Below are 14,553 nucleotides of genomic sequence, written 5' to 3'. Positions count from 1 at the left end.
CCCTGCTTTTTCTCACCTTCCTTTGTTTCATATTCTCAGTCACAAACCCAACAAGAGAAGAATCCCCGGCTCTAATCAACAGAATGAAGGGCTTTGGGAAGGGATAGAAATGCGATGACCGAACGTTCCAGTTTTGACCGACTGGCAGTGACTTGCCAAGAGCCCTGTGTTGAGGAGGATTCTGATGGCACACCAGAGCCCATGAGAAATGCCTGCCTTTGGAACAGAAGGAGGAATGGCTGGCCTTAGACGTGCCAGACGTGCCAAGCCTGCCTTTGGTCATTTGAATCGGGTCAGACTGGGTACTGGAGTTTCTCCCCATCCTCTCTGCCCAGCCTACTCAAACGCATCCAGGAGATCCCATTACAATGTCACCCAATGTCACTTACTTCTCTCCTTGACACCTTTCCCTTCTGCTCAGGGGAAAAGAAACCCTTGACTGTTCCAAAATGTGATCAAATGTGTAAACTTGACATCTTTCCTTACACTGGTGCCTTTCACACTGACCAGGGGATTTGCCTCCACAATCCTTTCTGTATCCCAGTGACTGGTCCACGGTAGGGAAACACCGATCGGTTGCCTCCTGTATGTGCCCCAACCAGGGACAGAACCCAAAACCTAGGTATCAGCCCTGACTTGGAATCAAACCCACCACCTTTTTTGGTGGATGCTCCAACCAATTGAGCAACCCAGCTGGGGCTCTACCAACAAATCTTTTAATTTAGTAAAAATGTGTGCACACAGCTATGTATAGAGCTGAATGCAATCATATTAATGATTACCTTTATTCCTATCTTTGTTTGGGTTCCTCCAAAACCAGACCCTGGGAGAGGTTTTGGGGTACAAGTTGTATATTTGGGAGGTGGTCCCGGGAAGCATGACAATGTGGAGAGGTCAGGCAAAGAAGGAAGCAAAGCCCATAAAGGAGGCGTCATGGGAGGTCTTGCAGCCACAGGCAATGCATCCCAATAGGACCCCGGCGAGGCGAGGCCATTTCCTTTTTGGAGTGCTGGTCACAGCCATCCATGAGTGAGCATGATCGCAGATTTAAAAGCACGAATGTATTCCAACCCCTTTGGTTCACAGATGAGAAAGCTAAGCCGTGGAGAGGTTAAGTCAAAGGTCACAAGGCTACTTCCTGGCAGAACCAGGATGTAAATGCTGGCTGTTGTTATCAGTCTACTTATTAGAACTCAACTCAACTAATGTCTCTCTATAAGCCCTTCATTCATCTCCCTGGTTAGAATCCCTCTCCAGCCCTACTCCCCCAGCCCACACAGTCCAGGCACCACTGACTCTATCTTGCATCTTTTTTAACATCAAACGTTCAGGTGCCCTCATGTCCCTATGGATATGGTGGCGTGGTCCCAGGACAAGTAGTTACATGGCATCGTCCACACCACCAAACTGACCACTCCACCACTCTCCTCTGCTGGCTCCTTGCCACGAAGCTCGGCAGCCCTGGGAGGTGTGCCCACGGAGGGCCTTCCTTGAGGAAGTGTAGAGCTTGCTAAACTGAACAGAAGAACTCTGATGGGCAAAGCTGAACTTAACTTGAATCTTGATACAAAATATCAAGAAACACTGAAGGTCGGCCCAATCGATTTTGGCAGACCAGGAGGAAGTGGGCAATTCAGCCCAATAAATCCCACAGGGGTCCAAAGAAAGGCTGATGTTTAAAGTGTGGTCCTGGCATGAAGACAGACACACAGACCAATGGAAGAGAATCAAGAGCCCAGAAATGAACCCACATATGTGTATGGTCGACTAACATGTGGACAAGGAAGCTGAGCAGGTCAGGACATGCATCTTAGTTACAACACTAAGCATGGCCCTTGCACAGGGTGGGCCTAGGGCTGACCTGGACAATAGCCCCTCACCCGTGTAGCCATTCCACACTTGAAAGGAGGGCAATCCAAATCGAGGTCAGCAGTAAGCGTAAAATGTACACTGAATTTCAAACATATGGCGGGAAAAAAGACAGCAAAATGCCTCCAGACTCCACACTACAGTGACAACATCCTATCTAATAAAAGAGAAACATGGTAATTAGCCGTACATCCGCTAACCTTCCCATTGGCTAATCAGGGCGATATGCAAATTAACTGCCAGCCAAGATGGAGGCCGGCAGCCAGGCAGCTTGAAGCTAACATGAGGCTTGCTTGCTTCAGTGACGGAGGACTCCAACATTCCCCGCCTGCCACTGCCGGCCTCTGAGCTTGCAGTTTGAAACATTGTTACAAATACAGAAGCTAAACAAAACCCCAGAAACCTGCTTTCAGCCCTCCGGGATCTCAGAGCTGGAGTTGATACAGTGTTTCGACTATAAAACCCAAACAAACCAGATACCTGCTTTCAGCAGCAGAGGCCTCAGAGCTGGAGCCAGAGCTAAAGCTGGCCCAGAAAAAAAAAAAAAAAAAATGGAGCAGTTGGGAGCTTCAGTCACCCGCCAGCCTGAAAACAGCCCTCAGCCCCTCACCCAGACTGGCCAGGCACCCCAGTGGGGACCCCCACCCTGAAGGGTGTGTGATCAGCTGCAAACAGCCATCATCCCCTCACCCAGGCTGGCCAGGCACCCCAGTGGGGACCCCCACCCTGATCCAGGACACCCTTCAGGGCAAACCAGCTGGCCCCCACCCATGCACCAGGCCTCTATCCTATATAGTAAAAGGGTAATACGCCTCCCAGCACCAGGATCAGCGGAGCCGCGAGGCCTCCCAGCACCGGGATCAGTGGAGCCGAGAGGCCTCCCCACACCGGGATCAGCATGACAGGGGGCAGCGCTCAAACCCCCTGATCGCCCTGCGGCTCTGTGTGTGACAGGGGGCGGGGCCACAACCTCCCTATCCGCCCTGCTCTGTTCATGACAGGGGAAGGCGCCCCAACCCCCTGATCAGCCCTGCTCTGTGCCTGATAGGGGGGAGCTCCCCAACCCCCTGATCACCCTGCGGCTCTGTGTGTGACAGGGTGCGGCACCCCAACCCCCTGATCGGCCCTGCTCTGTGTGTGACAGGGTGCGGCGCCCCAACGCCCCCCCACGGGCCCTGCTCTGTGTGTGACGGGGTAGAGCCATAACCTCCCCATCGGCCCTGCCCTGAGTGTGAGAGTGGCAGCACCCCAACCCCTGATCCGCCCTGCTCTGTGTGTGACAGGGGGTGGTGCCCCAACTCCCCTATCGGCCCTACTCTGTGAGTGACAGGGGGGAGCTCCTCAACCCCCTGATCGGCCCTGCTCTGTGCGTGACAGTGGGGAGCTCCCCAACCCCCTGATCAACCCTGCGCTGTGCATGACAGGGTATGGAGCCCCAACCCCCCTGATGGGCCCTGCTCTGTGCGTGACAGGGGGCAGCGCCCCAACCCCCTGATCCACCCTGCTCTGTGCGTGACAGGGGGTGGCGCCACAACCTCCCCATCGACCCTGCCTTGAGTGTGACAGGGGGTGGTGCCCCAACCCCCCAATCGGCCCTACCCTGAGTGTGACTGAGGGTGGCATCAGAAGCTCCCGATCCGCCCTGCTCTGTGCATGACAGGGTGTGGCGCCCCAACTCCCCAATCGGCCCTGCTCTGAGCTGACCAGGGGTTGCACCTAGGGATTGGGCCTGCCCTCTGCCACCCGGGAGCAGGCCTAAGCCAGCAGGTCGTTATCTCCCAAGGGGTCCCAGACTGCGAGAGGGCACAGGCCAGGCTGAGGAACACCCCCCTCCCCCGAGTGCACAAATTTTTGTGCACCGGGCCTCTAGTTTTGATATAATGGGCTACATAACACATATTATGGAAATGCCTAGCCCTTGTTTATTTTCACTCTTTTGAATGTGGCCACTAGAAAACATTATATTGCCTGTGACATTCACATCCTATTTCTAGGGGTAACACTAAGGTAGACCCCCCAGAAGTGGGCAAACTTCCCCGGCAAAGGCCCCGTGGTCAGTATCTATGGCTTTGCGGGCCATACTCTACGCCGCCATCACAGTGGGAGAGCAGCCAGGGACAATACATATGAACCTGACTTTGTGGCCAGAGATTCATATTTGACCCCCAAACTACAGTTTGGAGACCCCTACTTTAGGACAGTAATAGTATTCAGAAGGGTCATTTCTGGAAAATTCCACTCTGTTTTCTCATGGATCTTTCATTCAACTGGAGGAGGGAAACATAAGTCTATTCAGGCTTCCCTGAGTTGGGCAGGTCCTGGGCCTCAAGGTGGGCAGCCCCCCACTACCCCCCTCCCACAGCCCCGGGCTCAGCTGCCCCAGGGCACCCACCATGCACTCACTTGGGCGTGTGGGCCTCGTCCACGCGGTGGCCCAGCTGGAATTCGTGGGACTTGCTCCGATGCAGGGCCGTGAACCCCGGGAGCAAGTGGATCAGCTTCCGGGAGGAGGGCGGCGGGGTCCCTGGGGGCTTCAGCTTGTTCTTCCTCCTCATGGGTGGCGTGCCTGGCGGGGTCACGGTGGTGACGATATTGGGGGTGCGTGGCGGTGTGCGGACTGCATGCCGCTGACGGGGCGACGGGGGCAGGGAACGGTGGCCTGATTCCAGGGGCAGTGGCGGGCACAGGCCCGGGTAGGTGTCCACGGTGAGCCTGTCCACTTGGGTATACACAGGGGCCCCAGGGGTGGGGCTGGCGTGACAGTACAGCTGGGCGCACTTGGACTGCACCCTGGGGCTCTGGGAGAGGTGGGTGCGGATCCATGGCGTCGGCTCCGGCGCACACACTGGACTGTTCTCCTTCCCCGTCTCTGTGGTGGGCCACTGGATGGTCCAGTCTTGTTTGGAAAGGTTGCCGCCTGAGTTGTCACAAAGAAGCAGAGAACAAAACAGGTGTGTTACACTCCCTGTACTTATGCCTATGTGCACATTACACTGTATACACACTACACATGTGACAGCATATGCACACTACACTGTATTTGCTCAAGGAATACAAGCTTATTGTCCAATTAACATACGTAAAACCTGTTTAAGAAAGTAAAAATATTTTTTAAGTTATCTTCATAATACACTGCATTCCAAGGCCACAAAGAAGCCACTAGGACATTGTCACTAACTATAGCTCTTGCCCTCCCTGGGTGAAATGCAAAGAATGTGTGATAGGGACTCAGAGAGATCTGGCTTAGAACTCTGGCTCCAACAGTGACAGTTCTGTGGCTTTGGGCAAGTTACTTGACCTCTCTGAGCCTCAGTTTTGAGGTCTGTAAAATGAGAATGATCATGGCTCCTTTGAAGGGTGCAACGAGGGTCAAATGTATCCACTCACTCATCCAAGTGTTTCATAGACATGTGAACACCTCTCAGGTACCAGGCATTATTCTAGGAACCAGGACAGAGCAATGAATGAAAAAGGCCGAAGTCGCTGTCCTTGCAGAGCTTGCATACTTTGTGGAGTAACAGGGGAGAAAAGGGGATAAACAAATAAATGACACAGATAAAATCTATATATATAAAAGCCTAATATGCAAAGTGTCCCCTTGGGAGTTTGAACGACCAGGAGTTTGCTCGCTATGACGTGCGCTGACCACCAGGGGGCGGCATGGACTAAAGGAAGGCCCTGGCCAGCAGCTGGCAGCCACTAGGGACCCTACCCATGCATGAATTTCGTGCACCGGGCCTCTAGTATTATCTATAAGCTGCCATGTACAATACATTATCTGTGATTGTCAGTGATAATAAGTGCAATTATAGGAAAGAAAGCAGGGCTTGGAACAGAAACACACACACACACACACACACACACACACACACACACAAAACAATGCTGGGGAGTCCCTTCAGTCAGCAGAGAATGAGGAAGTGACAGTGGGCATCTGAGCAAATATCAGAGTGAAGTAGGAGCACACAGTGAGATAAAGTGAGTGAAGCCGTCAGCTCAGAGCCTGGACCAGCACGATGATGCAGGCACGATGATGCAGGCACGTAGGCAGGTGACTGAGGTCGCTGGAGACATCTATTCTGGGTGCCTGGGACTCATCCAATTTGCTCCCCAGCCATTCACTGTGCTTACCTTACCTGCCCTGTAAAGTAGGTGCTATTGACTCACTTTATAAATGAGTGTGAATGAGTGATAGGACTTGGCTAAAACCTCTTCCAGGGTAGCCACCTATACGTAAGCTGGGCCCACTGCCGCCCTTCACCTACAGTTGTTCACACACACACACACACACACACACACACACACCTCCACTAGATTCAAGGAAGCACTGAGTTGCCCCCAAGTATCCCCGTCCTGAAGTTGTTTCAAATTAACTTGACCTGATGAGCAGAGAGGAAGAAAGGCTTTACCCCGCCCAGTTCCCATCACCATCAAATCCTCGCCTCTCCATGCCTCCATTTCAAAATGAGAAGTTTGGGGATGAAGAGGCAAAGAGCCTCATCATCGTCCCGCTGCCAACTGCTCCACTGGCGGGGCCTCCACTCCTCCCTTCGAAGGCTGCTGCGGAAGGACTGCATTATATCAACTCTTCCCTGCTGCTTTTGATCCCCTTTTTAATAGAGTCTCGGGGAAAAGGGTAATTTTTCATTTTAAATAGGGGAGGTGTGTACCAAGGTGTTTGGAGGGTTATTAATCGCAACCCTTGCTATCTTGTCATCCATTTCTGCAAAACCATTTCAAGTCTTGAGCTGGGCGGGGAGAAGGGAATAGCTTTTAAGGTGTGAAAGGTCTGGGGATTGATGAAAGACATTTCAAGATGCAGGGGGTTTTCTTTTGATATTCTCTAGGAAGGGACTAAGAAATAACAGACATTTTCAAGGGAGGAAATGATTTCAAAAAGTCTAGGCAAATGTCTAACTTCTTCAGCCCTTCCCATTAAAATGCTATAAACAGGACAATGCATGACTCAGAATTCATCAGACTTTCAGAGCCAGCCTTGGATGCACATGCGCTTTAGCCCTTCAAAGGCAGGACTAAGAGACTACTGTTCAGAACCTTCACTGCTTGCGACTTCTGTGAATATTTCAAAGCCCTTGTTAGTTTAATCCTCCAAGATTTCCAGAGAGAATTAGATGTTGGTTGAATATACTAGACTGAAGGTACTGATGAAACAAAAAAAGTAAGTTTTTACTTTAATCCTCATAATTTTGTAGCAAGAAATGGAACTTTTAGATGCTGTTTGAAAATGTTTAAATACTAGTAGAGTCACTGGTTATGCAAAAAAATCACAGTAAGAACAATTATTATTCACACAAATAATAGTTACTGTTTATTGAGCATTTGCTAGGTACCAGATAGTCTTCTAAGTATTTTATATGCATCACTTCACACTATCCTCCTGAGACCCCAATGAAGAAAATTCTGCTACTGTCTCCATTTTACAGTGGAGGAAACAAAGGATTACCTAAGACACTGAACTGCCCGAGATCACACAGCAGGTAAGCGTGCGGCTTCCAATCCAGGCATGCACCCCTCACCACCACGGCTCTCTCTCTCGGGAGCCCCCATCTCCCTCGAAAGCCCTGGAAAGTCTGAACACTTTCCCACAGGCCTTCAGATCACCACCAGAAACAATGCTCTGGCCCTCCAAAAGTCAAATAGGACACTGGTTTCAGCCATAATCCTTGCAAGGGTAAGATCTGAAATCCAGGAAGAATTTTCAAGTTTCTAGTGTGTATGATTGCAAAAAGAAGTAAGTATGGACAGATGAAAAACACACAGTTGTCAAAGCAATTCAACACTGTCCAGAATCTTAACCTAAGACCTCATGAATGAGCTTGGCATCCAGCCAAACCCTGGGTCCCTCTGGGCACTGTCCCTCCTTCAGAATGTCCCTAAGTCGAACTAAACAAGTGTACTGACCCCAGCCTTTGCAGGTCAGTCACCTGGGAGATGGGACGGGGCAGAGACCATGGGTTCTGACCTGGTAATCCTTCCCAGGTCCTGCTCTACAGGCATTTGCGATTTTACTCCCCACCACGAGATCTGGCCCGATTAACCTTTAGTCACTAACTTTGGGGTAGGTAGCTTTTCTGTTTTAACAAAGCTCTTTTTTTTCTAATTTATTTTTTATTGAGATGAAGTCCACGTTAACCATTTTAAAGTGTTGAATTCAGTGGCATTTAGTACATTTACAATGTTGTCTCTATCAATTTCAAAATATATTCATCAATCCCCAAAGACCACACCTACCAAGCAGTCATTCCCCATTCCCTCTTTCTCCCAGCAACCACTAACCTGCTGCCCGTCTCTATAGATTCACCTATTCTGAATAGTTCAGACAAGTGTAATCACACAATGTGTGGTCTTTCGTGATGGCTTCTTTAAAAAAATATATGTTTTTACTTATTTTAGAGAGGGAGGGAGGGAGAAGGATAGATAGAAACATCTATGAGAGAGAGACATCCATCAGCTGCCTCCCACATGCCCCCCACTGGGGACTGAGCCCTTAATCCAGGCATGTGCCCTGACTGGGATTTGAACAGGGACCTCTTGGTTCATGGATTGATGTTCAACCACTGAGCCACGCCGGCTGGCTGGCTGGCTTCTGTCACCTTGCAAAGTGTTTTCAAGGTTCACCCATGTTACATCCTGGATCAGACTCTCGCCCCTTGGCTGAGTAATATTCCATGATGTGGTTAGATGACATGTTGTGTATCCATTCATCAGCTCATGGACATTTAGGTTGTTCCCACCTTTTGGCTATTAAGAACATTTGCATACAAGTATTTGTTTGAACAACTGTTTTTCGGTTCTTTGGGGTATATACCTAGAAGTAGACTTGCTGGACCATATATTCATTCCTGTTTAACCTTCTGAGAAACCACCAAACTGTTTCCCACTGTGGCTGAGCCATTCTACATTCCCACCAGCACTGCACTCCATCCAGGCACCAAGGGTCCCAAGAGAAAACCCACCCATCACTTAGGGATGAGGCCAATATTATGTGGACCATCATGTGAGGGAAATCCACGGGTTTTTTTTCTGTCCTTTCTCTCACCATTTCACCCCAAGGACAGGATCAGTCATTCAGACTGTGCAGTGGGACAGAAAGCTAAACTCCAATTGAAACCCCCCGCCCCCATCTTTTGGGCCGGAAGAACAGAAGAGGGGACCAGAGAATGGGGAAAATACCCCCTAAAGAAAAGAGCTGGAGAAGGGGGTCCCTAATTCTGTGTGTGCCATGATACACTGGCTTTGAACAAACCCAAAGAAGCACACAGAAAACTGTGAAAAATGATCTGGCCCGGGACCGCCTCCCACAGAAGGCAAGACGGATGTGCAGTCTAACCTAACCAGATTGGTGGCTTCAAAAATCCAAACGAACAAGCAAAAATCAATATTCTCCAAAGGAGACCCAGAATCCCGCAACAAATATTCCAAACGCCCAGGAGATACTCCCAAACCACCGTCATGCTTTAGGACACCCATTATGTAAAACAGTGGTTCTCAACCTTCCTAATGCCGCGACCCTTTAATACACCACCTTGGGGTTACCACCTCATGTTGCGGTGACCCCAACCATAACATTATTTTCGGTGCTACTTCATAACTGTCATGTTGCTACTGTTATGAATCATAATGTAAATATCTGATATGCAGGATGGTCTTAGGCAACCCCTGTGAAAGGGTCGTTTGACCCCCAAAGGGGTCATGACCCACAGGTTGAGAACCGCTGAAAAGGAAGAAGAGTGAAACGCAGAACAAATTAGGCTCTTAATGAACGATAGCGTTACCTTTGCTCCACTTGCTCTGAGATTTAACAAGGAAACAATGTCTGGTGGATGGCTTTTCCCCAGGGAGAGAAGTGTTCCAACCACATGAGACACGCAGTCTTCCTGAACACCAACCACAATGCCCACGTCTTCATACGGAGCTCAGTGTGAAAACCCAGCTCCCGCCCCCCCCCCCCCCACCGAGTCTCTATACTAAGGCTGACTGTAATGATATAAAATAGCAAATAAAATTAGGAAACTAAAATAAATGGGCTTTCATTATGTACATTAGCTCTGGGCTCGATCATCCAGCATCCTTCCCTAACCAGCCTACCTGGGTTGGTCCTCACTGCTTGTTATTCTCCGTCACTGCCTTCCCATGGAGCACAAGTTAAGATGTGTATGCACCTGGTTTTCTCCATTTACTGTTGCTCTCCTCCCCTCCCTATCGACTGCAAGGTCTGTGTGGATCACATTGGTCTTGTCCAGCCTGGGCTCTGGAGCACACGTAGACAGATGCCTGGCACGCAGTGGGCACCCAAAGATGTTGGAACGAATGAAGAAATGAATGAATGAGAGAAAGGAAGCCAAGCGATCAGTTCATTAGCCAAAGTGAAGTGCAAAGATCGATTAGGAAGGGAAGGGAACGCAAACCACACGGGCAGGCACAGCAGGAACTTTGCCTAGACATCACCAGAGCAGACTAGTGAGGAAGAGTGTGATGCCCCCAGATCTTCATGGAAAGGTTTGGACAGCTACCTGCCGAGACGTGTGCAATGAGGAGAAGTGATGGCAGAAGATTCTTGAAACCTCTGTCAGCTCTGTAGTCACCTCTGTGAAAGGAGCCATTTTAAAGAACAATGTCCCAGTAGTTCACCAACTTCACAAGTCAGACCCTCTCTATAGGATGCAACTGGGAAAGAGAAGTCTTGGGAAGAGATTGAGAACAGACAGCGATCTTTCTGCTCGAAGCTCTAGACCAGGGGATCTCAGAGTTGAGCACATCCCTACGTTCCCCCACCCCCGGCCCTCAAACTAACAAACAAATGAATAAATGGTCAAGACCCCCACCGCAGTCTGCCCCACTACACCTCCCAGATGCCTGTACTGGGATGCAACGTTGTGTCTCCCTAATAAACTGTTCCCTGTTTCTCTATGAACCAGAATCGCCTTTTCCAGATCTCTCGCAACGCTTCTCTCCAACCCCAAACAGTAAGTTGCACAGCTCGGTGTCGTAGCAAGTGGCCCCTGTATAGATGCGTGGAGCTTATCAAAGGGGCAGGACCGGACGCTTCCTCGCTAAGACACAGGAGGAGAAGAGGCCCTGCACAGAGCCAGTGACACCCCGTGCAGCACCTTGCCAGGCGCCTACCGTCCGTGCCCCATATGCACAGAACACTGCACAGCGGACCGTGGAAGCACCCATCCCAGAGATCCTTGCAGGGCAAACGGGGCCCTGCATGGAGAGTGCTCGGCACGGGGCCCGGCTCAGCACAACCTCCACCAAGGCTGCTGTTATTAGGAATCTCGGCCACTTTAATCAGATGAGCAGCCTGTCCCGGCCCCTTGGCCCCAGGTCCTGGGGCTTTGTCCCCCTGTCTGACTCACTCTGCTCCCTTCGCTTGTCTTTTGATGCTGTTTGGCCACTACTTCTCCAGAGCTGGAATATGTCAGAATGTGACTGATGCACCCAATTGTAAAAATAACCAGTTATTTTTATGTTGAGTGCATCATCCCTAAAAATAACCGGGTGTCTTAGAAGTGAAGGCGCCACAGCAAATGTTGGGTTGCATCAGGTGCGTGCACACTCACAACACTCACAACACCACACGCACGCACACCATGGTCACTTTACATAGGATGGAAAGCCCTGGCCAGTGTTCTCAATGGTTAGAGCTTCGGTCCGTGCACTGAAGGGTCTCTCTGGTTCCACTCCTGGTCAAAGGCACATACCTGGGTTGCAGGTTCCCTCCTCACCCCTGGTTGGGGAGCATGCAGGAGGCAGCCGGTAGCAACCAATCAATGTGTCTCTCTCACATTGATGTCTCACTCTCTCTCGCTCTTGCTCTCTCTCTCTTTCTGTCTCTCCCCCTCACTCTCTCTGAAAAGAAATGGAAAAGATATCCTCAGGTGAGGATTAAGAAAAATAAATAAAGTGGGATAGGAAGGGCTTCAATCAGTGAGGGGTGGGTGGGGGTTGACAGCTCCTCCTTCATTCTCACTGTCAGAGGATGATGGTGGCATTGTATGGAGGGTTCTTGTCAGGAGGCAGCTCCTTGGGGACACTCCCACAGCCTCAGAGCCCTGCGGGCTAACAGGTATCCCTGCATCCCCCATTCCAAGCAGGTGTCATGCTTCCTTCTGTTAGCAGAGAGATGGCCCCCAGACATGTCGTCCTGATTTGCATCACCAAGGGACACCCATTCATCATGCCTCAGCCGCAGGAGACTCTGTCCCTTGCCTTTGAAAGCACCCGGGAAGCTTGTTTCTACCCCTTACACTCCCGGGACTACAGGCATAAGGTTCAAAAACCTCTCTCTTTTTCGGAAATCAGCACAGTCATCCTTCTAGAGCCATCACCCCACCCTGCCTCCTCGAGACAGCCACTCTGGAAAACGATGTCCCCTTTCACAGGAAGATCCCCTGCCAAAAGGAACAGGCTAGCACACCAGGAGAACACGACGAGGTTTCGACTGTCCCTACATGTGATGCTCTGGGAGCAATTCGGACTCTCCACAGATGCCTCTGGTGCCCAGAGAATGGCATCTGCCCCCAGGTGCAGGAAGGAGGCTGCGCCAGCTTGCCCGCAGGAGAATGTGGGGTCAGCATGCCTGGAGGCTGGGGCCGGAAGCCTGCGTTTCAGCACCAGTTCTGCCTCTTACTAGTTGGGCATTTGTGAGCAAGGGACTATGTGAGCCTCAACTTACCAGTCTGTAAATTGGGGAGAATCATATCTGCCAGGTAACATGGTGGCTAAGGACTAAATGAGTCGGTGTAATGAAATCGCTTGGCACCGTGTCAGGCATATCCTGGTAGTAAGGACCAAGTCACTGTCCTCAGCACCATCACCATCAGGTTTATCACTTTGGACGCAATGGAAGGGATGTAAGCCGCCCGGTACACTTCGTGACTGTGTGACATTCCTGAGAGTGTCCTTTCTACCCATGAGGATACCACTGTGGTGGGCGAAGAGCATGGTCTGTGGAGTCAAACAGACCCGGATTCAAACCCCAGCCCTGCCGCTTACGAGGCACGTGCCCTTCACTCCCCCCAGCCTCGGTTTCCTAGGCCGAAGTGGAGCCGACAGGACCTAGTGCCAGCACAGGTGCGGGATGAACAGTTTCTCACCATGTGCCAGGAACATGGTGATGAGAGCTCCCACGGAGGCGCAGCCCTGCTGTGAAGCCTCCACAGTCCCCGGGATTCACCCGGAGCAGGGAGAGCAGCCTAAAGTCCCTCGATTCACTGCTCACTCCTCGACCAGTATTTCCTAAGTGCCTACTGTGTGTCAGGTTCAGAATCACACGCTGGGGACACTACAGAGAGCACAGCCACAGCAGCCCTGCTCCCCAGTGCATCCTGGGAAACAGTGAAAGAAATCATGACACCAAGACTGGATGACAGCTCCACGGAAAGTTAAACACAGAATCGGCTCACGACTCTGCAGTTTCACTCCTACAGATGCTCGCCAAAAACCGAAAATGGGCTCAAGCATCTCCTGGCATAGGTGCTCACAGCAGCAGTGTTTGCAGTAGCCATTTAGTGCCTCAGAGTCCTGGACAGCAGAGTCTTCCTGGGCTAAAATCACGAATCGCCACAGTGGTGGCCCTAGGGGACAATCTGTTTCCTTGCTTTGCCAGCTGCTCAAGGCCACCCGCATTCCTTGTGGCTCCCAGCTCCTTCCTGCATCTCCAGGTCCAGCCGAGGAGCACCTACCTTCAAATCCCTCTCTCAGACTCTGACCCTGTGCCTTCCTCTTCCTCTTATAAGAGACTTTGTGATGATATCAGGCCCCCTGGGTAATTCAGGATCATGTCCCCCTCTCCAGACCTTTCACTGAGTCACATCTGCAAAATCCCTGTTGCCATATAAGGTGACATAGTCACAGGTTCCAAGGATTAGGATGTGGACATGGAGGGTGGGAGGAGGGGCATTATTCTGCCTACCCTTCTCTCTGAGCTTCAAGTTTCTCATCTACAAAATGGACATAATGAGTTTCCTCAAAAAATTAAAAATGGAACTTGGGTTTGATCCTAAACTTCTGGGAATATATCCTAAAAACCCCAAAGCACCAATCAGAAAGAATATATGTACCCCTGTGTTCATAGCAGTGTTATTTACAATAGCTAAGATTTGGAAACAGCCCAAGTGCCCATTAGTAGATGAATGGATAAAAAAGCTGTGGGACACTTACACTGGAATGTTATGCAGCTGTAAAAAAAGAGGGATCTCTTACCCTTTAGGACAGCATGGATGGACCTGGGAAATATTATGCTAATGAAATAAGCCAATCTGAGAAGGCAAATATCCATGATCTCACTTATTTGTGGAATCTAATGAACAAATGAGTTGAGCAACAAAATACGATCCAAAGCATAGAAGCATGAACAGACTGACATACCTCAATGTGGGGCTGGGGGGATGAGAAGAGATAAACCAAAGAGCTTATATATTTATATGCATGGCCCATGGACATGGCAATCGGGTAGTGAAGACTTGGGGGAGGTAGGAGAGGGGCTAAGAAGAGGGGAGGGAGTAAAGGGGGCAGGGAAATGAGAGGGAGCTGTAATACTATCGACAATAAAAAATGTATTAAAATAGATAGACAGATAAAATGGACATAAAGTAATAATAATAGAACCGATGCCCTGAGTTTGTGTGAGGGTGACTGAAGGAGTAGAATGATCTC

The 14,553-nt window shown here is 50.3% G+C and overlaps 1 protein-coding gene across 1 annotated transcript in view; it reads right to left on the bottom strand.

Moving 5' to 3' along the window:
- Positions 1-14,553, bottom strand: part of KSR2 (kinase suppressor of ras 2) — a gene marked incomplete at its 3' end in the record, with an annotated part of 271,370 nt that overhangs the window by 158,305 nt on the left and 98,512 nt on the right. The window contains exon 4 of the mRNA XM_081113682.1: positions 4,273-4,786. Coding sequence (XP_080969808.1) covers positions 4,273-4,786 — 514 coding nt within the window. The remainder of the gene's footprint in view (positions 1-4,272; positions 4,787-14,553) is intronic.

Source organism: Myotis nattereri, assembly GCF_964212035.1.
Source record: "Myotis nattereri genome assembly, chromosome: 19".
NCBI classification, from domain to species: Eukaryota; Metazoa; Chordata; class Mammalia; order Chiroptera; family Vespertilionidae; genus Myotis; species Myotis nattereri.
This window is presented reverse-complemented; position numbering and strand designations above follow the sequence as displayed.